This window comes from Aythya marila (assembly GCF_965140915.1).
Source record: "Aythya marila genome assembly, chromosome: 3".
NCBI lineage: Eukaryota > Metazoa > Chordata > Aves > Anseriformes > Anatidae > Aythya > Aythya marila.
In genome coordinates, this window is record NC_139044.1 from 37279063 (window position 1) to 37301642 (window position 22580).

General features: G+C 39.7%; 2 protein-coding genes across 4 annotated transcripts in view; one reads left to right on the forward strand and one right to left on the reverse strand.

Moving 5' to 3' along the window:
* On the reverse strand, positions 1 to 4906 carry CRIPT (CXXC repeat containing interactor of PDZ3 domain). Its single transcript, XM_082756304.1, has 5 exons — positions 4738 to 4906; positions 4578 to 4643; positions 4170 to 4224; positions 3407 to 3510; positions 1 to 718 (listed from the first exon to the last, which is right to left on the reverse strand). The coding sequence occupies exons 1-5, from the start codon at positions 4751 to 4753 to the stop codon at positions 654 to 656; spliced, it is 306 nt and encodes a 101-aa protein (XP_082612430.1). The 5' UTR covers positions 4754 to 4906; the 3' UTR covers positions 1 to 653.
* PIGF (phosphatidylinositol glycan anchor biosynthesis class F) overlaps positions 4824 to 22580 on the forward strand; it is a 20466-nt gene continuing 2709 nt past the window's right edge. The window contains exons 1-5 of one of the 3 annotated variants that reach the window (XM_082756300.1): positions 4824 to 4844; positions 5033 to 5268; positions 6857 to 6948; positions 7755 to 7871; positions 13057 to 13165. In XM_082756300.1, the coding sequence (XP_082612426.1) occupies positions 5041 to 5268; positions 6857 to 6948; positions 7755 to 7871; positions 13057 to 13165 (546 nt within the window). In that variant the 5' untranslated portion in view covers positions 4824 to 4844; positions 5033 to 5040. Of the gene's footprint in view, positions 4845 to 5018; positions 5269 to 6856; positions 6949 to 7754; positions 7872 to 13056; positions 13166 to 13404; positions 14622 to 22580 lie in introns of those variants that run through there. The other 2 variants (XM_082756301.1, XM_082756299.1) reach the window with 2 other exon arrangements.

Sequence of the window (22580 nt, forward strand, 5' to 3'; positions counted from 1 at the left end):
TTAGAAATTGATGCTCATTATTTTATTGCCTTGGGCCACCAAATGCTGTATGTAGAACTCCTTAGGGGTTGCCAGAAGAATAGCTCACCAGCCCTATTGCAAAAGCACGAACTGGCAGAGTAATGCACTGCATTTTAGTAGCTTAACAATCTGCAATATAAAGAACCCTACTGTTTCAACAGAACAATTGAATCAAACTCTGAAAAGCAGCACTTCAAAGTACAGGACATAATAGGGATGAGAGGAATTATAAATACGCATAACTAAACGAAGATACTACTTCCATGAGGTAAAATAAGCTTATATTTACGCATCTATAAAGCATTACTACCAGACAAGCAAAAGACTGGAGATGCAGCAACAGAACAATGCATTAATCTCAAGGATGTTGGTAACATAGTTTCAACCTGTCACTTTGAACTGTAGCAGTTGCTGCAAACCATTACTTAAGTATCAATTAACATTAGTGCTAAAACAACAAAAATCAAATATCATGTACATTTCTATACAAACAATCAGGCAGTCTCTCTCTCCCCTCTCATTCCATGCAAGTGTATTATCTTCCAGAAGGTGATATTCACAAATGATTTCAGAGAAAGGTTAACGTACAAAGTTGCCTTAGTTAAAGTCCATGAAAAGACTGATCAATATAATTAGACAGAGGTTTGCTTGTAGTTCTTCGTGTCCAAGACCTTCTTGCCACACATTGAGCAGATGCCTATAAGCACACAAAAGGTGTGTAAATTATTCCAAAATCATTAAGTCTTTTTCTTCAGAAACATAGCCTCTGTGTTTTTGTAAAGATAATTTTCAACTAAATGTTAAATGAGAGCTCATTGACAATCTGCATGCGCACCCCCTCACCAGATATTGCTAATTCAGAAGCAGTAATATGATTTCTAACACAAATTAGTATTTGCAGCATATGTGTAATACTTCCACTTGAAAAATAAGCTCTATTTTGAGAGCATTATGATTCATAACAGCACCTGAAGCCTCCATAATTTGCTTGAATACTGGAGGGCAGCCAGGAAAGGCTCCCATCTGGCAAACAATTAAAAAATGGTGTGTTATTAAACTCTGTAAATCCTGTAGTCTGAGAGAAGTAGCTAAGCTAAGGAAATATAAGCACCAGCAAACTGCTAAATGGAAGATTAACAGGTGGGGAACTTTAGGCAATTGAGAAAGTTGAGTACGATTTCATAGAATTAAACTATTTAGAGTAGCAGAAGAGAGAACTAATGGACACTAACAATGCGAGAGAGTTGAAGTGAAGATGACCACTGTTGACATAGAAGACTTTGACCTAAACCCAAAGAGTGGCAAGACAGAAGACAGGAGCAGCAAAAAGTACACAAGTTTGGCAGGGGCAAAGGAGGTAGTTTCTCAGTGTTTCCCTCTTTTTCTAAAACGGAAAGGTGCCAAGTCTGTCCTGTAAGACCACATCTCCTTTTACAAGACTGTTCATCAGCAGACAAAAAAAAATTGTGACAACTATTTCTGTTGCCTCTCTCCAAATCACGGGCTTTTACATATTGACATCATGTGACTGGACACACATTTGAGAGCCCACTAGGAAAGAAAACAGCGGCGAACTTGCCAGGAGATTTGTTCTGGAGTTCAAAATCCAGTCCACCCACTGTTCACTCCAGGTCTAAACTGAGGAGTAATTAACTTTATGTCTCTGAATTTCAGAGCTACACAACAGTTGAAGCACCACGCAGTAATACTGCACCTGCTTCAAGAAACATGCCACAACCTCATTCAATGGTCAGAACTAGAACCTAAAGCACATGAAGATTAAGTTCTGGCTTTTAAGAGGTTTCTACCTGGAAAGATACACAAGCAGGCAAAGATGAAATCCTGAAGGCCACCCAAAACAATGATAAGTTTAAGAGCAAGGTTCTACCATATGGGATTTAGGCAGCCATCTGGTGAGCATCTAGCAACTAGAAAAGGCAATGCTCCTACAGCAGACTGCTAAACCACTGATTCAGTGACACTGTGCAGTTATAGAACAATTAACGTCATTCCATAAACAAAACTTACTACTGGTTAGGTGCTGCTCTACAGCTAGCAATTGGTTCAACCCCTGTCTGTGGGGGTTCTTCAGTATTAATGCTGTAACTGAGTTCACGTTGTTCTTTTTTCCCCCTTAGAGAATTAAAAGTTTGAGCCCTTTTGCTTATCTACTCAAACCCAGGTGACTGGTAAAATTTTATAACCCTAAGGCTCTACATGAAACTTGGTTGAAACTGATTTTTTTTTGTTCCTGAGGGAACTTCTGAACAATTTTTTTTTTTTTAATAGTGAAAGCTTTTAATGAATACCTGAGAAAGAGAGCTTCTAGGCATATGAAGAATTTCAGCACATTCATACATTAACTCATAAGTACAGAAAGATTTTATATATTACGTACTGCAATGTCTTACTTTCTAGGGACACTGATTAAATTCTTATTTTTCATTTTTATCTTAAGCCAATCTTGACTTTCAATGCATGAAGTATATTCACAATTGGGCCACAGACTCCCTTTTGAGAAATGAAGCTCTCAATTGCTTATGTTAAACTACTGAATGAATAAGGATACAATGAGGAGCAAAGACATCCATAAGCATAATTTATCTTCAGATACAGTTTTTTTAATTACTTTTACACCCCAGTTTATTTTTCCTATTTACTCCCCAAGTATACTATTTTTGTTAAGCTAGTCTATTGCTTTACCACGACTGGATTATTTTTTAAATCAGTACTTCCAAGTTTTGAATTTAGCTATTGCAAGAAAGGTATAGTGGAGAAGGGGGCAGAAAGAGAACTGCAACAAACAAATGAATTTCCTTTTTTCTTTTCATACCAGGAAAAAAAATCAAACTTGCTAGATGACAGTTTTCAATACAATTGCCAAGATTAAGCTTACTTTTCATCTATCCAATTCTACTGCTTTAGATACCAGAAATATTTTAAAAGAAGTTGAATCATAGAATGACTTATGTTGAAAAAGATCTTCAGCAGTCTGTAGTCCAGCCCCCATCCCACTCAAAACACAGCCAACTTGGATGAGGCTGCATGGGACCTTTCAAGTCAAACTCTGAATGCTTCCAGTACAGATTGCCTGAGCTCTACGGATCTGTTATTACAATATTTGACCACCCTCGTGGTGTAAATTAGTTTCCTTGTATGTAATTAGAGTATCCTGCACTTTAACATGTGTCCATTGTCTCTTATTTAATTATTGTGCAACCCAGAGACAACTCTGACTTCGACTTCTCTACAGCTTCCTATGACTAGTTAAAGACAGCAATTAAATCTCATCTCAGCCTTCCCTTTTTAAGGCCAAATTCAAGGGTTCTGCATGCTCTCTAATTTCAAGCCAAACTGTGTTAATATGGTATTCAGTGAAACTCACCTTTTTTATAGGCACATCCTTGACAATAGTGAGACCCTGGCTGATGGACGGAACTCTTACAAATCCGACATATTGCAAATTTGTTCTTCCCATACGGATCAAACCTGGGAAATAAGGAAGAGTACTTTATGAACATTGAAATAAAGGTACTTCCTCTGCCTCATTCTAAAAAGTCTAAACCAGAAGACATGGACGGAAACTCCAGCAAAAAATATGATTAAAAAAAGGAACATACAAAGGTCATTTCTAATAGGATACACAAACTCTACAGAAAAAGGCCCTCCTTCGCTAGTAAGAGAGATTTCTTGCATTATGAAGACCAAATTATTAAAAACAGAACTAAAAACGTATCTTTTTACTAAAATACAAGGTTATTTTGAACTTAAAATATCTTCCAGCAGTGCCCCCTTGCATAATGTAACAGAACTCTCCCAGACATTAAAGAAATGCTCAAGAGATCGTATAGGCAATCTTAGCATGGAAAACAAACCTTTTCAGCTCCTCTCTTAACATAAACATCAAACCCTAGCAGTTTTAGGGAAGACTGGAGCAATGCAGCTGCCTAGGCTCTGATTCAGCTGAAAGCATTCAAGAAATACGCAGGGATGTAACTTGTACCAAATCATAACATGCCATAACCCACACAAAGAATTTTTTAAGAGAGTATTTGGGGTGAGTTTTGAGAAGTTACCAAGCTTTACAGAAACCAGGTGCCAGCTGCAGAAAACTGACGCTTTAGCTAAAGTCTGGCTTAAATACTGACCTTGCCTTCTTTGAGGTCAACGCCTTGTTTTCGTTTAGCTTTCGGCCACCGCTCTCTACAAAAGGAACAGAACCACAAAGCAGTAAATTTCCCAGTCTCAGGGATACGTGGGAGAGGCTCAGCTTGCAGCTTTTACACAAGGAAGTCACAGAGATAAAGCACATAGAGGCACAGGACACCAGGCCCAGCACCCTTGTTTGTATACGAGGGGGAAAGCTGGATATGTTCAATATTGAAAAGGTCAGGGCAAACAAATCCCCTGTGGATTAAATTAGCAGCGAAGGGAACTCCAGGAGTGGGGAGTTAACCCGATAAACTACCACAAGTTTTAGCCTTAGGACTGTAAGGTGGCTACTAGGGCAGGGAGCCGGCCCCGAGCGATGGAAGCGTTGATGCCGGGCGCAGCACCTGTGGTGTTTCTCGCCCCGTCCTTCCACGTATCGGGAGTGATCACGGTGCCGAGCTTCCTCTCACCTACGGAAGGAAACGTTAGGAAGGAGAAAGGTTAAAACAGCGCCGAGACACCCGTGGGGGGGACCGAGAGGGATGGGGGGGAGCGGGGACTCACACTTCTCGCACACCATGGCTGCCCCTCACAACACCCGCCGCCTTCCGGGCCCGCCCCGGAGCTGACGAGCTGCTCTCGCCGCCGTTTCCCGTCGCCGGGCGGCCCCGGTAAGCGACCGAGGGGGAAAGCGACGGTGTCAGGGATATGGATAAGGACGGGGCTGGGACCCTGCGGCCGGAGGGAGAGCGGGGAAGGGCGGCGGGGCAGGCTGCTCCCGGCGCGGGGTGCCGGGTGTGGGGGCGGACGGTGCCGCGACATGGCCGCCGCTGACGCCTTGGCGCTCGCTGCCTTGCAGGGCGCAGGATGCGGGATGCCGAGGCCAGGCGGCTGTGGGCTGCCAACCTGCTCCGCGCCGCCGCCGTGCCGCTGACAGCCGTCGTGCCGGCTTTCTTCATGGACGGGTTCACGGTTCTGGGGACGCACCTGGCCTGGCTGTGTGTCTGTGTGCTTTGTGTCGGGACCCTTAACGTGGGCTTGTGTCTGGTCCTGAAGCCAAGCCTGCCCCCTAAGAGAAGTTCCGTGGCTAACAAGGTAAGCGCGTTCTTCACTTACTGCCAGCCGACGCGGAGGGGAAGATAATTTTTTCATTGATCTAATCAGATGAGAAAGGAGTTGGAGTTTTTGGTGGTGAATCCTTGTTTTCCATGAATGAGCTGAGTGCAGCACCTGTTGTTAAATATCCTGAAAATATTGGAGAATTTACTTCATTCCTTACCTGCCAGCAGCCCCTTGGGTGAGCAATTCCCTGCCCATTTCTTGCCGACACACTGTGGGTCCCTGGCAAACGCCAGGGCAAAGCGGGACAGACCCAGAAGTCATCTCCTGGTCCAGGCCTGACCCTCAGCGTTACAAGGAGACACTCTTCTCCTGTGTCCTTACAGGTTTGAAATCGTTTCAAAAAGAAGAGAAATAGCGTGTAGGATTTGAGGTGTAAGAGAGAGAAGAGCAATTTAAACAAAGTTGTTAAGCTTTAAAAAGTGAAGGGAAAAAGTACTGCAGTGGTCGCAGTGCTGTGCATGACTATATCAGCACACAGTATATACCTAGGAGAAACTGTTTTGTAGTTGCAGACTGTAACAGAAGCATTAAAGGTATGAATCCCAACATATTAGGCTTGAAGAGGGCAAATTCAGTGCAGCACACAACCAGTCCCTTGAGGGCAGCTCGAGAGTTGTGCGCTCCCCATGTGCTGCTGGGTAGGACAAAGTCAAACACTCAGGTGGTGACTCTTAAAGAGTTAAGCAGACATCCCTTAAAGCAGCATCTTTGTATGTAGCACTTCTGCCCTAATATCCTGCTGACAGAGAGGGACGTAAAATGCACAAAGTCATCATGGAAAACAAGAATTTTAACCATCTGTGACTTGAAAATGAAGTGGGCATCATGTTCTAGGTGAGATTTCATCCCAGCCTATTGTAAGGAACGAGTATCAAAAAAGTGTTCAAGTGAGATTATGGGTTTCCATCGGTGACCTGACCAGAACAGACCTAACCAAAACTCTTTATCGAGTGTCTGTACTTCTGTCCAATACAGTGAGTGCCCAGAAACTGTTGTTTAAATTCATGGACAGTTGTTGGTGTTTTGCAGATCTATGAAAAGTCGTGAGTGTTTTTCAAAGGGATTTAGAATTTAAGATGCCAAATTCAAACCATAGTGGGTTTTATTTCATATAACTTTATGTATTATGTTTGATTTTGCATGTCTTTTTTCATGTTAAGTACTTTGTTGCTTTTAAATACTTTCTCACATTCTGTGAAAGATGCCTTTTAATGAATGGATGTAATGCTCTGATGTAAAGCACGTAAAAATATCTGATGAAACTATCTCTGTTTATGTTGTCATTTCCAGTTGTATTTTTTGTATGTTTGTCTTAATATTACAAGGTGGGTGAAAACATTTTAGATGGAGTGAGTGTGGTCATTTGTAATTCATTATTTAAAGTATTAAACATAAGGAAACCTGTGTGGAAATGCACCATGCTGTTATCATACTATGCTGTAGCTAAAATTAAATATCTAAAGAAATGTGTAGTGCTGTTGAGAAGATATTGGCTAGGTATGTTACTTATGTTCTCTCTTCTTTTGAAACATTATTCTGATATTTTATTGCTCTTTTTTAGATATCCAGATTTCTAAAATGCTGTATATACTTTTTCATGTCTTGCATACTATTTCATGCGATTATTGTTCTTTATGGAGCACCTCTCATAGAGTAAGTCAGAAGACCCTATTTTTCTCTAAACGCTTTAATGGGGAGTTCTCCTTGCTGATATTGGTATAAGTTCTTGTGTGTTAGCTGGCACATCGGATATTTAACGATAAGTTCCTGGCAGGGGGGAGAAGGATGGCTGTCTTTGTGTAGAAGTTAGCTCTTACAATTTCTCTGTATTTGGAGAAATGTTTCAGGAGACAGTTACAAACAAACACTATAATATTTGTTATACTTATGGGTACAAATATTTTCCAAGTTTCATTTCTCCCATAAGCTTCTAAAATATGCATCTTGCTTATCTTTCATCCTTTTGATATTAGTATTTTTAATGATAATTAAGAAAATAGGAGAAACGTGAAGCAACCTAACTGATATTTGAGAGAGATGATCAATTACTGACTAACAATGACATCGTCTAATTTGGGTTCATGGTTGCTTCCAGAATGTCAAACTAGAAAAATGAATATTGAAGTAAATAGCCAAACGTTCTTCAGAACTGATGTTATGTATGAGGTATATAATGTATTTTTTAAAATGTTGCAGGTATCAGGCATTAAAGTAAGATGCTACATTGCAGTCTTTGTTGAGGTAACAAACAGATACCAGATTTTTTTTTCTATTTTTCGTTACTGTTTTAGAGTAAGAAGAAAAGACTTCTTCTACATGGGGCTTAAGAAAGCATGCATGCTTTCACAAGTTGACTGAGAGGGTTTTTTCCTAAGTCTTGGAGCTCTTTAAAAAAAATAAAAATAAAAAAAAAATAGTAGCTTTACCTCACTTTATTTTGTTATATTGCTTCTTCGTAGGTCAGTGACTGAGACATTTTTGTTTGCAGTTCTCCTGTCTACCTTTACTACTTTACAATGTTTATGTATGCTGGGACCAAACATACAAGCTTGGATACGGGTATTTAGTAAAAATGGGTAAGTTCCATTTCCACCCTGGTAAAATTTAGAATAGAGTGAATTAACATAAATGAGATATCATATTTTATTTTTTTTTCTGAAAAGAAAGAGGAAAAAAAGGAAGCTTCCTGAATTATGGGTGCTTTTTCACTTTTATTTTTTAGGGCCTGTGAAAACTTTTCTGACAAAATTAATAGTTTTGAAGATGCTAAAAAAGTGTTCAAGTGAAATTATGGGTTTCAATTGGTGACCAGAAAACTGACATTTTACGTCTCATATCCAGAGACTAAAATCTTGCTTTATTTGTTTGAAGGAAGTAAAGTTTCAAATGAGCATTTTAGTGATATAAAACCATTCTGCTGGCCAGTGTGATGATCATTAAAGAGAAAGGAGTCTTGTGACTGAGCTGCATAGGGAAAATCATACCTTTATAAAGACAGTGTTTACAGTAGGAATAGTAAGCCAGAACAAACACACTTTTAACAATATTTTTAACTTGGGTGTAATTGTGAAAATAATATATAATCTACTATGTAAGTACATAGTCTTTGTCAGTGCTCTCTTTCACATTTCAGAGAAAGCTGTTTTCAAGCATTATTTTCTTCAAGAGTATGTTTAAAGGAAAATAAGCTTTTTTTTTTTTAACCTTGTAAAAGCTCTATCATTACCATGTATTAAGGATAACTTATTTTTCAGAAATATTCTATCTCTTCTGCCTTTTTTCGCTCATTAAGTAACAGGAACATTGAAAGGCTGGAACTCTGAAACCTAAAGAAGCCCTACGTATGCTTGAAGTTTAGTAATAAGATCTTAGCCTTCATTCCCGTATAACAGTTCATACGGGCAAAGTCTCACCTCCAAAGAAAAGGAAAAGTTGTATAACTCTGAGCTAATGAGTTGTTTGTGTTTTAAACTTGCATAGAGAAGGTCAAAAATAGACTTTTTGTAATTGTTTCATGTATAGTTTTTTCTATGATCTCAGTTCTCAGCTTACTGAAAATTATCTTAAATGCTTATCCAAGTTGGTTATGCTTGCTTTTGATTTTCAGTGGAGGGAGTGAATAGAGTAATAGAGATGACACCTTGCAATAATTCAATAAAAGCATGGAGTTGTTTAGCCAAAACAAATCCTTGCTGATTCACTTAGTCATTATTGGAAGTTTTGCAACTGGAAATCATAGGTGAATTCCATTACTACAACAGATGTTTGACAGCAGTCTGTCTTTGTGCTAGGTTAGATTTTGAATGCGTGTCTGTTTCTTGCCTAGTCTGGATCCCAAAGTTGTTGCAGTATAATTATTGCATAGGAAACAGGTTTGTCTTGCTTTGACGTTTTTGCTGTGACACTTTGTATGTGTTTCTTACTAGTGAGCCATGTGATGTTATCAGAATAAAATGCGTATTTAATGATGCTGTTTAGCTAGACTGCCCTTTGAACAAACACAGACTACAAAGAAATACTATAGCATTTTTTTATGGATTGCAGCAAAATGGTCTTTTACAAAGAATTCTGTTGGCTTTTCATTTGACCTCTTGAATGAGTTGGGAGGTCCTGCACTTAGGTGTTAGCTGACTGTAATAAATCACGCCTACAAGGTTGTTTCCTCTGACTTAATAGTTTGGAATGAGGTGGGACGGGTTGAACGGAGTAAAAGGGCAGTAAGGTGAGATCAGCACGGCTGTGTGCCTTGAAAGAAAAGTGTACTGAATTGAATTGCACTGAGACAGCAAGCTGGGAAGTCTGATTAAGAACACAGTGTAGAATGAAAGAGGAACTTGTTTACAAAAAATGAGTACAATTTAGACTGAAGTAATCGTTGACACTTAATTTTTGTTACTTTCATTTGCCTGTGCAATATTTAAAAGATGGGGATGTGCTTGTGCTTTTGTCTTCACAGAAAAATGGAAAAGGGCATCTCAAAAAGTTTATTGATGTATTAAGTGTAAGCAAGTGCTAGATGTTAATATTAATTAGCCAGCTATTGCTCTGGATACCTACTCGTGATGTTACATTGAAGTAACTTGTGGTATATAACCGATTGCATTGTAACAGCTGTGGTACAATTGTGTCATCTGCTGTAAACAGATTGGGGATCATTTTGTGAACCTTCTAATCAAGTGGTCACTCCTAAGAAAGCCAAAAGATCAGTCCATCCGTCTAAGTCACCTCACCTGTAGGGGGCAGATGCCACATGCCAGCTCAGGATGACATGACCTGTGACGCTGCAGGTTTATTGCTTGTATTAGCAGTGTTGGGGTTTTGGTGGATGAGGAAGAGGTTGTTTTGTTGGAATGCATGAAACACAGTTGTAGCTCAGGCAGAAGATTTCACATGCTTCGTGTTTTCAAACTGAGTGCGCTTTTTGAACAGATTGAACCTAATGAAATAAAAGCTCAAATTTCTTAGAATTTTGTAAAGAACAATTTGCTCTTGCCTGAGGAGTCTGTGTACATATAGAAAGTGTGAGAAAAGGAAGCTTGTGCATTTTGCATCATCAAGACTTGAGTTTTAAGTGGGCTGTACATAGGGCTCTTCTTCTCACCGATTTTCCATTTGAGAAGGGATGGGCCCACTCCAGCTGTCTCTGGACTCCCTGTGCTGACATGCACTGTGATGACACTGATCATATGCTGTCGTGTGCTGCTCTGAGTGGATAGAGGGAAATAAAAGCTGTGGGAAGGCACATTGACACTAATGGAAGTAAGAGGCTTTAAAGGGTGTTTCAGTAGTTGTTGGCTAAAATAGCCTCCCACGTAAAAGTCTAGAAGAAACCAGCTTTCGACTGCCAATTTTTTAATTATTTTTTACTCTTCCTTTTGAAGACAATTCATTTCAAGTCCCTAATCTGAGCAATTGTGTTGAAATTTCTGGTGTCATAACAGATGTAAGATGTTACTTGGGTGGGAAGTAGATTCTATTTGGAGCTTGTCCAAAAATACAGTATAAACCAGTAGCTTTACAGCTGTGTCCAGTTCTCATTTCTCTCATCTCATCACTTATACTGTCCTGCTTACTCTCACAGATTTGGGAATGTCCTTTGGAAAGGTGGGCATCATCAAAGTGCTGTACTGCTTTGTATTTCAGTACTGCCACAGTGCAGAAATTCTAGATCTTGTCTTTCTAGGAGCTGTCTTAATAAATTCTTTTTTTAACTAACCTCTTAATTCAAACGTTATTTAGAACAGCGCTTAACTTGTATAATTAATGGGGTTAAATAATGATTTGAGGTTTTAAAAGGTCTTTATGCCACTAGTGATAATTCATCATCTTAAATATCACTGGTCTTGCCTGCAGAATCATTTCAGTTCTCATTTATTCGTGGTCTAAAAATACAGAAATCTATAAAACATGAAGTTCATAAATGTTTCTACCGTTGCTCCTCAGGTAAAAGAAGGATTTGTGTGATGCATCAATGAATACCTGTAAAAATCCTGATAGGTGACATCCCATGCAGAAAAGAGAGTAATCAAAACATGGTTACTGTGATACGATGTTGGAGGACGCAGCATGCTGTGTTGGGGTAGCCGGTGTCCGTGCTGCAGAGGGGATGAATGAGAAGCTCATGTTGTTGCCAGACTGCCAGTGGCTGTCCTTCACTCGGGCACTGCACCTTGCTAATTCTGTTGTTTTGCTTTTGGACTTGGTCTGGTGACTCCATCTGGTGCAGCAGGATGTGTGTGGATTTACCAGATAGAATGTCTTGTGAGGTATAAATGTACCTCAGTCAGCCCTCGGTGTATTCTCCTGGCTCTTTCACTCCCTTAGGGCTGTAGTGAATGTTCTCCTCTCCCTGCTGGCTCACAACTGCCTGCTCAGTTACTCAGCTTCTGGAAATAATTTACTGATTTCAATGTGTAGACTTCTAAATACTTTTTAAAAATACAAATAAATAGAGTTGTGTGCTTAAATCTAGTATTATAAGTTACAGGGATGGGGTTAATGTAGAAGAAATAGTGCCTGTTTCTGCCCCCAAATGTTAGCATTGAATTATAAATATTGTAATCTGTATGACCTTTAGTTTGCAAACAACAGAAAATGTTTGCCCTACACTTGTATTTCTGTCAAATATTAAATGCAGCAGTGAGTTACATGTACTCAGAAATAGTGTGAAATTTTGGACTCTTCTAAACAAGGGTTAAAGGTTTAAAGCTTTCTTGTCATGCAACCTAAACATTATTTTTGAAGATTGGGGTTTGCTGCTGTCTAGACCTCTAGCCATAAAAATGCGCCCCCGCCCCCCCCTCAGTTGCCTAAAGTTGTATTTGTGTTTATAATTTAAGATACAGCAAATCTAAGATTCAGATCTCTCCTCTTACAGATTTGGAGCAGGGATCTGAACCCAGTTCTCCTGCCTCTCAGAGCTATGCCCTATGGTGTTCTGAGCTGCTCTTCTCTTTTCTTAACTCGTACAAAGAACGCAGATGCTCATGGCTTGAGGAAAGCAAAGCAATCACTTGATAAACTGATAATGGACAATAAGTGCTTAGCTACTAAGTGGAAATCCAACTTTTCCAAAATTTTTCCTAGTGGTAGGAGGCTATAAGCTCAAGACCAAGCTCATTCATATCTGCTGTGGTACACTATGCACTATGCGAAGCAAAAGGAAGCCTTCAGCATGCAAGAAATACATCCTGCTGTCAGCATAGTTGAACTGGGATGCAGTGTGACTTAAGGGCAGTAACATGCAGGCTGCGTTTACTTTGCAGTGTTTCTTTTCAGTTCATCTAAGTTTGCTTTGCAATATTAACGTAGTGGACTTCTCTTTTAAATTTCAAGTTGTCTTAGGCATGAAACAATGGATCTATGCTACAGAGTACTTTGCGATCCCATACTACCCCTTCACCTCTGTTTTTTCTTGCAATGCACATAGTGTTTTTGTGATGTTTTATCTTGCTGTTATTATGGTGTTTCAAATTCAATAGGAGTGTTTTCAGGTAAAATAAATTAGCTTTTTCAGTAAACACCTCAAGGGAAAAAATCTCTTTAATAAGTGGTATAGAAAGATTGTGATTATAGTGAAAATATGCAACTTACATTTTACATATAGTTTGTATATACCTGTTAGGGGAAATTTGCATGCAATTTATCAAATATATTGACTATTTGTTTGTAATCTTAAAAATCTTAGGAGACATCAGATCTAACATTCTGAACTGGTGACTTTTATTGCTGTTGAAGTCTTGTAACACACTTCTCTTGCAGAGCTACCTCCATCTGGGAAAACAGTCTACAGATTACTACAACATGCAGTATACTAGGAGCTTGGTTTGGAGCATTTCCTATTCCTCTTGATTGGGATCGACCTTGGCAGGTTAGTATCTACAACTTATCATAAATATATTTATTTTCTGGATATAAAGCTACAAAATTGTCCTGCAAGCTACACAAAATTTCTCTGAAACTGTACAGGTGTACTGGATTTACTCATACCCTGTTTCTGTAGTGTTGTGCCAAACATTTAAAATGCCATTAGAAGCATCTGTGCTTACAGAATGAGGGAGTAAAATGCAGAATTTTTGCCCTTCCTTCTTACAAGATTCTTTATTATAGATTTATGAGCGTGTTCGCTGCATGCAAGTTTTCTCATGAAGTAGAGCTGTAAGGGTTTTGATATGAAGAAGCTAGACAAGGAGGAAGAGAAATGTGAAATGATGAAGATGGCTCCAGGTTTGTCTACCTTTAGTCCGGTATCTTTTATTGCTTATGGGTAGGAAAGGAAAGATGCTCTCCTAGTGTGTTTTAGTTCCCCTCTATCTTCCATAAAAGCACTTAGCAGAATGCATTTAAAGTAGATTTGGATTGATTTGTGGAAATGGTGCAGCCAAAGCAGTGTACTGAAAACTTACCTTCTGACTTCAGGGGAAGGCAAGGATTAGCTTCATAGTTGCACAATAAAAAATGTGAAGCTGGCATTGCAGATTCCGTTTTTCTGAATTCACATCTGTGCTATTATCTTCATGTTTTGTTTGGTATGGCAAAGTGATTCTATTAAATATAACCGAAATCTGCAATTGCTGTAAAATGATGATACTGGTACCAATTCTTCCTGAAGATCCTCAGTGGATATTTTCTTTCCTCAGGTTACCAAACTCATAAACTCTCAGCTGAGTAGCACCTAGCAGGCCTGTTCTTAAGCAGACAGTTTCAAAGGTTTCTCTCAGAAGTCAGTATAGCAGGCAATGCTTTTCTCTCAGGTATTGGAGAAGCATTGTGGCCTAGAGCTGTAACAGAAGTTTGTCTTCCAAAAGTAGAGAACAGCCTGTTTTTATACCATCAGCCTTCTATACACCACTGTAAAGAGACATTAGCATTTCTATTTCAAATATAAGATTAGAGGAGTAGAATAACACCCTAAGTATAAAACAAAGTTTTCATCCCTGAAACAGCTTGCTTTTATTTTTGCAAGTTATTTCATCGTCAGTCTCACATAGAGACTGACTAGTGTTGGCAACTAGTTTATTGTTGCTGGACTTTCCTGAATGTCATCCAGAAAAACAAGGGATTCGTTGAAATGCAACCTCATCTCTTCTTGCAATGACCTTTTTGCAATGAGAAACAAGTGCTTCTTTTCTTGCTCAGCTAGGATTTTAAAATGGCCTGTCGCATCTGGCAAGTTTTGTTTTATTCACATGCTTGCATTTAAAATTGTCTGTCTTCACTCACTGTCATTTGTGCTGTGAGTCAATCCGTACAAGTGCTGATGAAAACTTGCATTTATACAAGCGTATAATGGCATGTTGTCCATTCCCCTGCTTTGTTCACATCTGTCAAAAGGAAAAAGTCCAAAATGCTCTGTCTCCTTTTCGCTTGGTGTAACTCACTGAATTACTCTACGTGTTGCATTTCCTCATATAGAACTTCATCTTCTGGAGTGAAAACTGTTGTGTATGAATAATAATTCAGAAAATATTAATTGATCAGAATTTAGGATTAGAGTGACTCCATGTACATGAGTTTTGGATGATACTTGGTGACTTAAATGTAATATTGAGTGCCATCTGATACATCCAGAAACTCACATGGGACTGCTGGATATTGCACAGGACATAAAAGGGAACCCATCACCTTCCAGAACAGTAGACTGAAGAGTAGGATGCCTAAAATGGCACTGCACACCCATATTTAGGTAAATGAATACCATCCACAAGTGTGACTGCTCATCTCTTTTAAGAAAATACATGCATGTGTGTACACACACACGCACACAAAATCTCTAATAAGCTAATATTCTATGTATGAAAACTTCACCTTTTATGCACTGATGGTATAAGGAAAGATTAACGAAAGTCAGTAGATTCTGATTAACAAAGCAAAGACATTTAATAGCTTAAATCAGGTCACTTTAAATACAGTTCATTTCTTTACTTGTCCATTCCCTCTCACTCCACAGTAGGAGGCAGAAGTTTGGTAATAGTCTGGTGGCTTTCACTGTTTGAGAAGTCTTCAAAGTCATACAAACCAAATGTAACTGACTGAAGTTAAGCTCTGGAATCTATACATCTAAAAAGATATTATCTGGCTTCTCAGAACAGCAAAGCATCTGCAGAAACCTCAAATACCATAACTTGTTGCTATTTCTGGGCATGAATGCTTCCCAGGGAACTCAGGAAGCAGCAAAAACTGTGGGTCTGTATTTCTCTTTCCTTTTACCATCTCCACCCTCATTTCTGAAGTACTCTTGATACCAAAGTTATCAGGGAAGAGTTTCTGGCTACCAACTCCTGCATAAAAGTTTTTTTTTTTTCTGTAGCTAGATCAGAGCTTTTACTGCTGTGTTCTTTTCATTATGTTCCCTTAATTTCTTCGCCATCCCCACTTCTCCTTGTAGGATTTAAAAGCATGGAGTGGGTGAAGAAATCTTACTATTCGTTTTTGAGTCTAAACTGCTCGATCATTACTTTAATCATCATCTGAGCAATTCAAGACCTCAGATGAATGGAGAAGTTTGCTTATCACTTGTGCAGGCTGCCACTTCAATGGTCTTTGAAAATTACAGGTTTAAGTGCTAGTTCTTTTAGGATCTGCTGTATAGGGGAAAATGAAAGAAGCTCCTTATGAAATATAAAGGTTTTAACAATTAAATTATTGCAGAAAATTGACAAAGTGAAGCACCAAAATTGTAACACATCTTGAAGGCAGAAGTAAACATCCTTTAAAGTAGCTTGCTTAGAGAATCCATTTGCTCAGAAGTCTGCAGTCATCTATTGATTTATTTTTTTGTTTTGTTTTGTTTTCCTGAAGGTGACCTCTTAAGTATTGGTCACCAAGCACAGAGGGGGGAAAAAAGTGCAAGTGTCCTGGCCAGACATTTTCAGTAGTTGCCCAGAAACACTGCTTCCTACTTCAGCCAAGCTGACGTGTGTATGAATGAGCTTTGTCGAAACACTGAACTTTTTGCAAGGGTCAATATGACTGTTTTGTCCGTCTGTCCCCTCCAAGTATGAATTCGGTAACACAGGTTACTACATGTAGTAGCTCTGCATTGCTGTCTCAAATCTTCAGAGCCAAGAAACATTTCTGTCATTTCTCCAAAGTTCTGTGCAGAAGCAACGAAACCTCTTTCTGCAAGAGTATTCTTCCTGCTACCTGATGTCAGGTAACTACAGAAGCTCATGGTAGACTCTTTCACAGTAGCAATGAAAAACAAGAGGTCCTTTAAGGTGTTGCCTTCTGCCTGAAGTAGAGGAAAGAAAAATGGTCCTAATAAGGGATTATGCTGTTGCTGCAAATCTGCTTGCTTTGGGAAGAAAATCTTTAGTGCTGATTGCCTATCTACTGAGTGATTGATCCAAGCACTGACTTATTGATCATAAAAAAAAAAAAAAAAATACATAACATAGTTATGTGCCTAACGCAGTTGTGGAAAGAGGTTCTTTAAAAGAGGAAAAAAATCAAAACCAAAAATCTCCCCTCCAAAAGACATGGGTTGGGAGTGTTTTGCGTAGAACCTAATCCAGCCAGTACGCTTACAGGAACGCCTTCAGATTAAGCCCCAAACCAGGTCTGAAAAAATCATGCAGATATTAACGTAGGCTCAAAAGTAATTACAACCCATTCAAAACTAAATTATTTCTAGGCATCTGCATAAACAAAGTATTAATCTGTCAAGCTTTTGACATTAGCTGTTTCTTATATTAGTGTAAAACCAGAAAGCTTGGGGATTACAATTCTGGTTTTATCTGTCTCAGATTCAAGAAGGGACTCAAATGGTTTGGACCCAGGACTGGGTTTTGAGATAAGGACAAGTTTCACTAGTGCTTGGCTGCTTTTTGTTTTTGTTTTTTTGTATGTTAGACTCTTTGTTGCACACAACCTGAAAAAAAAAATAGTGGAAATGGTTCTCCTCTGGAACAGAAAGTGTGCTTTAGATATTAGTTATTATGTGGCTGTTTTTCTACAGACTGGGGCATGAGAGGCTGGAGAGCAGCCCCACAGAAAGGGATCTGGGGGTTTTGGTCTACAGCAACTTGAATCTCTGCCAGCAGAGTGCCTTGGCAGCCAGGAGGGCCGACTGTGTGCTGGGGTGCATCAGGAACAGCGCTGCCACCTGGGTGAGGGAAGGGATTGTCCTGCTCTGCTCTGCTGGTGCGGCCTCACCTTCAGTGCTGTGTGCGGTTTTGGGTGCCACAGTATAAGTAGGACATAAAGCTATTAGAGTGTCCAGAATAGGGCTACAAAAATAGAGAAGGGTCTGGAGGGGAAGATTTCATGAGGAGCAGCTGAGACCCCTTGGTTTGTTCAGCCCCGAGCAGAGCAGGCTGGGGGGAGGCCTCCTGGCGGCCTACAGCTCCCTCAGGAGGGGAGCGGAGGGGCAGGCGCTGAGCTCTGCTCTCTGGGGACAGCGACAGGACCCGAGGGGACAGCATGGAGCTGGGACAGGGGAGGGTCAGGCTGGGGGTTAGGGAAAGGGTCTGCATCCAGGGGGTGCTCGGGCACTGGGACGGGCTCCCCAGGGCAGTGGGCATAGCACCAAGCTGCTGGAGTTCAAGAAGCCTTTGGGCAGTGCTCTCAGACATCTGGCTTCATTTTTGGGTGGTCTGGTGTGCAGCCAGTTGGACTCAACAATCCTTGTGGGTCCTTTTCAACTAAGGATATTCTGTGGTTCTGTGATCGTTTTAGAGAGTGGCATTAAAGCCTTGAAGACCGCTTGTTGCAAAATCTGGATCTAATGTTTCTGTTGGTTATGGTTAATGTTTGTGGTGTAACAGCGTGTTATGGAAACACAGCTGCCTCTGTGTCTTATAATGTAAAGGCAATTCATTATTTACAGTGTTGCAGAAAAGGCAAAATTGTTACTACAAGAATACATACATACATACGCTGATACATACAGCCATTCTTCTGATGCGACTTGGTTGCTGCTTTGTGGCCTTAAAAGAGCAATTAAGGAGAACAACAGAACTGTAGGTTGGTTTTTGGGTTCCTGGAGTTTCCCAGTCCTCAGCTGTTTGTACTGGCATCTATTCCCACAGTCACAGGATCACAGAATCATCTAGGTTGGAAGAGACCTCCAAGATCACCAAGTCCAACCTCTGACCTAACAATAACAAGTCCTCCACTAAACCGTATCACTAAGCTCTACATCTAAACAGCTTTTAAATCTTAACAGAAGAACTGAAAAATGATATGGTAGTCATCCCCTTACACCATGATTCATCCTTAGATGCTCACAAACCAAAGAAAACATTTGTTCTGTAGGCACACCTCTTGCGACACACAACAAAACCAAGGTAACAACAGATTTCTCAGAAAATCTTCACTTTATTTTCCTTGTTCATATGATAAAAAATATTGCATACAGGGGATATTCAGACTAGTGGGCCTGCCTACATTTAAATCTAATAATGTGAAATGCATGTTTTAGCATATAACAGACACCTGTAAGTAAACTTAATAGGAACAGAATATTGGTTTGGAAATAAAATGACATTCATTGTCTGAATGGTGTTTCAGAATGGAAACGAAAAATGTGTAAAGCATTCGTTAGAATTACAGAATATATTGCTCAAAGTCATTTGGTGTCCTGATGATTCATTTCCCATTATTCTGTTGTTATTCTTTAAGTAACTTTTTAATATCTAGTTTGGCCATGCCTATTGCCCATTTGCTAGTTTTCAGAAAAAAAAATATTTTGATGCAAAACAGTTGGTCAGGGTGGCCTACTCTGTGGTTCTTCCTTGGTTATGGGCTTCATTCTGCAGACCTGTCTTCAGCAAAGGTAAAAATGTAAAGACAGCTGTCTTACAGGAATGCAAGTCCCTACAGTAGTTACATTTCTGTATTTAAAAAAGCAAACAAACAAAAAAAAACCCCACATTTTTCAAGACTTACTCTGCAAGACATATTTCAGCTTACTACAAATGTCAGACTGGTAGAATAACTATTTGCCAGTGTTTTGTGATTACTGTCAATTTTTAAAGAAATTTTACAAATAATTTTTGAGGCTTAATTATGGTCATTTACCTAAGGTTATTCTAGATGATGTTCAGAAGTTTTAAAGAGTCAGGCATCCATCTCTGATTGCTTCCAGGCCTCTGATACCCAGCAGTTATGTAAGGATTAGGGCTGGTTGGGACAGTTCCAGCAAAGAAATAGGAAACAACTGCCTTTGCTGCAGTTTCTCATTTTGTTTTCAGACTGACTATTTCAGGTTGATGGTGTGCTTTCAGTAACCGCTTGTGATTACCATCTGAGCTTTGCGTATCATCTGAGAAATGGAACCTCAAAAACAAAACACCACCGAAACAGAGTGGGAACATTTAGGTGGTACTAGATGCTATGTGACGCATCCTTTCTTTGCACAGCCTGAGGTAATTTAGTTGCAGAACAAGATGGTATAATTGAAGACGAAAACCTCATCTACACACTATATGCTGTACAACTAATATTCCAGACATCTCATTCAGCATTGACAATAACCGAATTTTGGAAAAGTTCCTGTTTTTATTGCGTACTTTGACACCAGACTTTTTAAACATCTTTAAGTTCACTGTGTACGTGCCCACCTGTTTTTTTCATAGCGTTAACTTCGATCTGTAGTAACTGTTGATAATGATAAAAAGTGGCTTTGAAAACATACTCTGTCTACAGTGTTTTTATGTCACTAGGTGACAGTGAAGTGTACATTCCTACTTTGTACTAGATGAGTAAAACTTAACAGGTAGAACTCAAGATAGAAGTGACAGAACTCAAACAAGCTGACTGACTGCCCTGTAGCTAGCCAGTGACTCTGAATATTGGCCAGATACCTCTTGGACAGCTCCAACCCAAAAAAGACTCCGTGAAGAATCTTGGGTACAGATCTTTGTGGTTACTTGAGTAAGGTGAAACAGAACTACACATTTTCAGACTATGTTGCTATTCTTAACGCAACTCTGAGAGTTTCACTCCTGGTTTTGCTTTCGCATCTATTACTTACTGGGAAAGTTCTGTTGTAAAAGAAGGTGCTTTATGTGAGTAGAAAGGACGCTGTCCAGTGGGGTGTTTGTTTTGGTTTTGATTTGTTTGGGTTTGATTTATTTTGTCTTATTTTGTCTTGTTTTAAACAGAGGTAGAAGCGTGTTCCACTTTAGTGGGGTTTTCATTGTTTATTTAAAGGTATGTTTTCATAATGTAAACCTTAATGGTGAGGACAAAGGCAGTTATGCTTGCTAAAATTTTAGAACACAAAAACACAGAAACAACTTCTAGTTACAAATACCAGCCTGAAAAAAACTTCACACTTTTCTTCTCCTCGGCACGTGCTTGTCAACATACACAGTCTGTACAATGTGATCAGACACTTCTAGTTAACGCTCACACAACCAAAATAGATTAAAGGTACGTACTGAATTTTTTAAAACAGTACAGGTTAAGCAATCTGGAATTTAAGGCATGTTAGAAACAGAGGGAAAGACTTTGTGCTCATTTATTCAGTTTTTAAATGAAACAAAAATCTTACATAGCTTTCCAATTGACAGTCAGAAATGGATCTTTTGAAGTAGCAACACTACAAAAAAAATCCTAGTTTAGGACTATGAGAAAAGCACTCAGCTAGAGAATGGGACTGGTTTACTTAAATAAACAAAAATCCCAAACCAAACAGTAGATTGCCCCCACTGCATTTATGTAATTAAACTTCCAGCAGTCAGCTGCTTACTTTACAATGTCCTTTAAAACTTCATTGGGGTGTTACTGCTCTGGTCTGTAAGAATTGGCCTTTATGTCATTATCAGTGTTTATGTAAATCCCGCTGCATGGGATGCAAGTTGCAGACTCATAACAGAGGACAAAACTGTCATGCAGCCAGAAGTCTGATTTCATTAGTTACGTGCATAGTACGGCGGAGCTCCCTTGCTGTGATCCTGCAACATGCTCTGCTTTCCATGCATGTGCTAAGCATTCGCACATCAGCTCACAGGTGTTCTAAAGAGCACTTGGGAAACTAGCTCATTTATGTCCTGAAAGGCTGGCAAGTTCTGTTCTCAGTCCTTGTTCTTAAGATAAATTCTTACATACATGTATAACAGAAAGCTTGCAATTCTGCAGTGTCTGTTTAGCTAGCCTAAAGAAATTCTTGTTAAGTCCCATCACCGATGCCAGATGAACAAGGGAAAAAGAAAACTGAAACAGCAGAAGTCAGGATTGTTTTCTATTAATCATTGGCTTCTGCTCTATGCCTTAAAATTCAATTTTTGTGCTTCCTGAGCATGTAGGTGGGGATTTGTTTTTGCCAAGCCACTGTTCAGCTTCCTAGTAATCATATACAGGTTGTCAGAACTGGCCTGTTTCCACATGCGTTTGATATGTAAACCGACTGTGTTGGTCTTAGGCTGTGGGGATGGTAAGCTGATGCTTCCCAGCTGCTGGGATACACGAGGTATTTCAGGACAGTTTCCTGAAGAATGTTCTGTCCTGCCTCCTACGCTCCCCATATTTTTCCCTCCAGATCAACTCCTTCCCCCTCAAAAACATTTAATTAGGCAGTGATGCCTAACGTCTTATTCCCCTGCTGCTGCCCCAGCCCAAGCATGACATCAGTGATGGAGCAGGGTATGTCAGCTTCCCCATGGCAAAAAGGGGCATGAAGTAGGACAAACTGAGCTGAGTAGTGCTCAGAAGGAGACAGGGCTGTGTTACAAGTTGGATACATTAAACAAGTGGAATGGAAACTTTTGAAAAAGGCAGGTGGGTATCAGCTGCTTGGTGTTAGCTAAGTGATAGATATCTAAGTCAGGGGTGCCAAACCAAGTTTAAGAGAAAATACTGAGACAGGGCAAAAGCAGACTGATCGTGCAAGTCAAATTCATTTTAGAAGGTCCAATGGAAAGTGATTGGATCTCAGAAGAATGAGGCCAGCAGCTAATGCAAAGGAAAGCAATCCGCTTTCTTAGATAGACAAATTGCACTGCATTTGCCACAGAGCAAAAAGCATCCAGAAGGACTGTTATTTCAGTGCAGCTTAAGAGCTGCATCTTAATCCGTCTTTGATAATTTGCTTCTTTAGATACACCCTTGAGTGCATCTGGCTATAAATAGTCCAAAGGCCAGCAGTCAAGAACAAAAGGTGCAGAGCTAGTATCATCACCTGTTCATTTGGTTTTTGCCCTGCTTTAAGGGTTAGCAAAAATAGCATAAGCACAGCAATTCTCTTAAATCCAGGCTTTTAACTCCTGTACTTAGGGAGTTTTAGGAAGGCCAGTCAGTCTGCCTTCAGAACTATTTTGGGCCATTTGACCAGTGTAAGG

What these genes read in the sequence shown, in the direction of transcription:
- CRIPT (XM_082756304.1), bottom strand. An exon ending in CGGGGCGAGAAACACCACAG is followed by an intron (nt 4,225 to 4,577) that starts GTGCTGCGCCCG and finishes TTCCTTTTGTAG; the next exon opens with AGAGCGGTGGCCGAAAGCTA. An exon ending in TTGACCTCAAAGAAGGCAAG is followed by an intron (nt 3,511 to 4,169) that starts GTCAGTATTTAA and finishes CTTATTTCCCAG; the next exon opens with GTTTGATCCGTATGGGAAGA.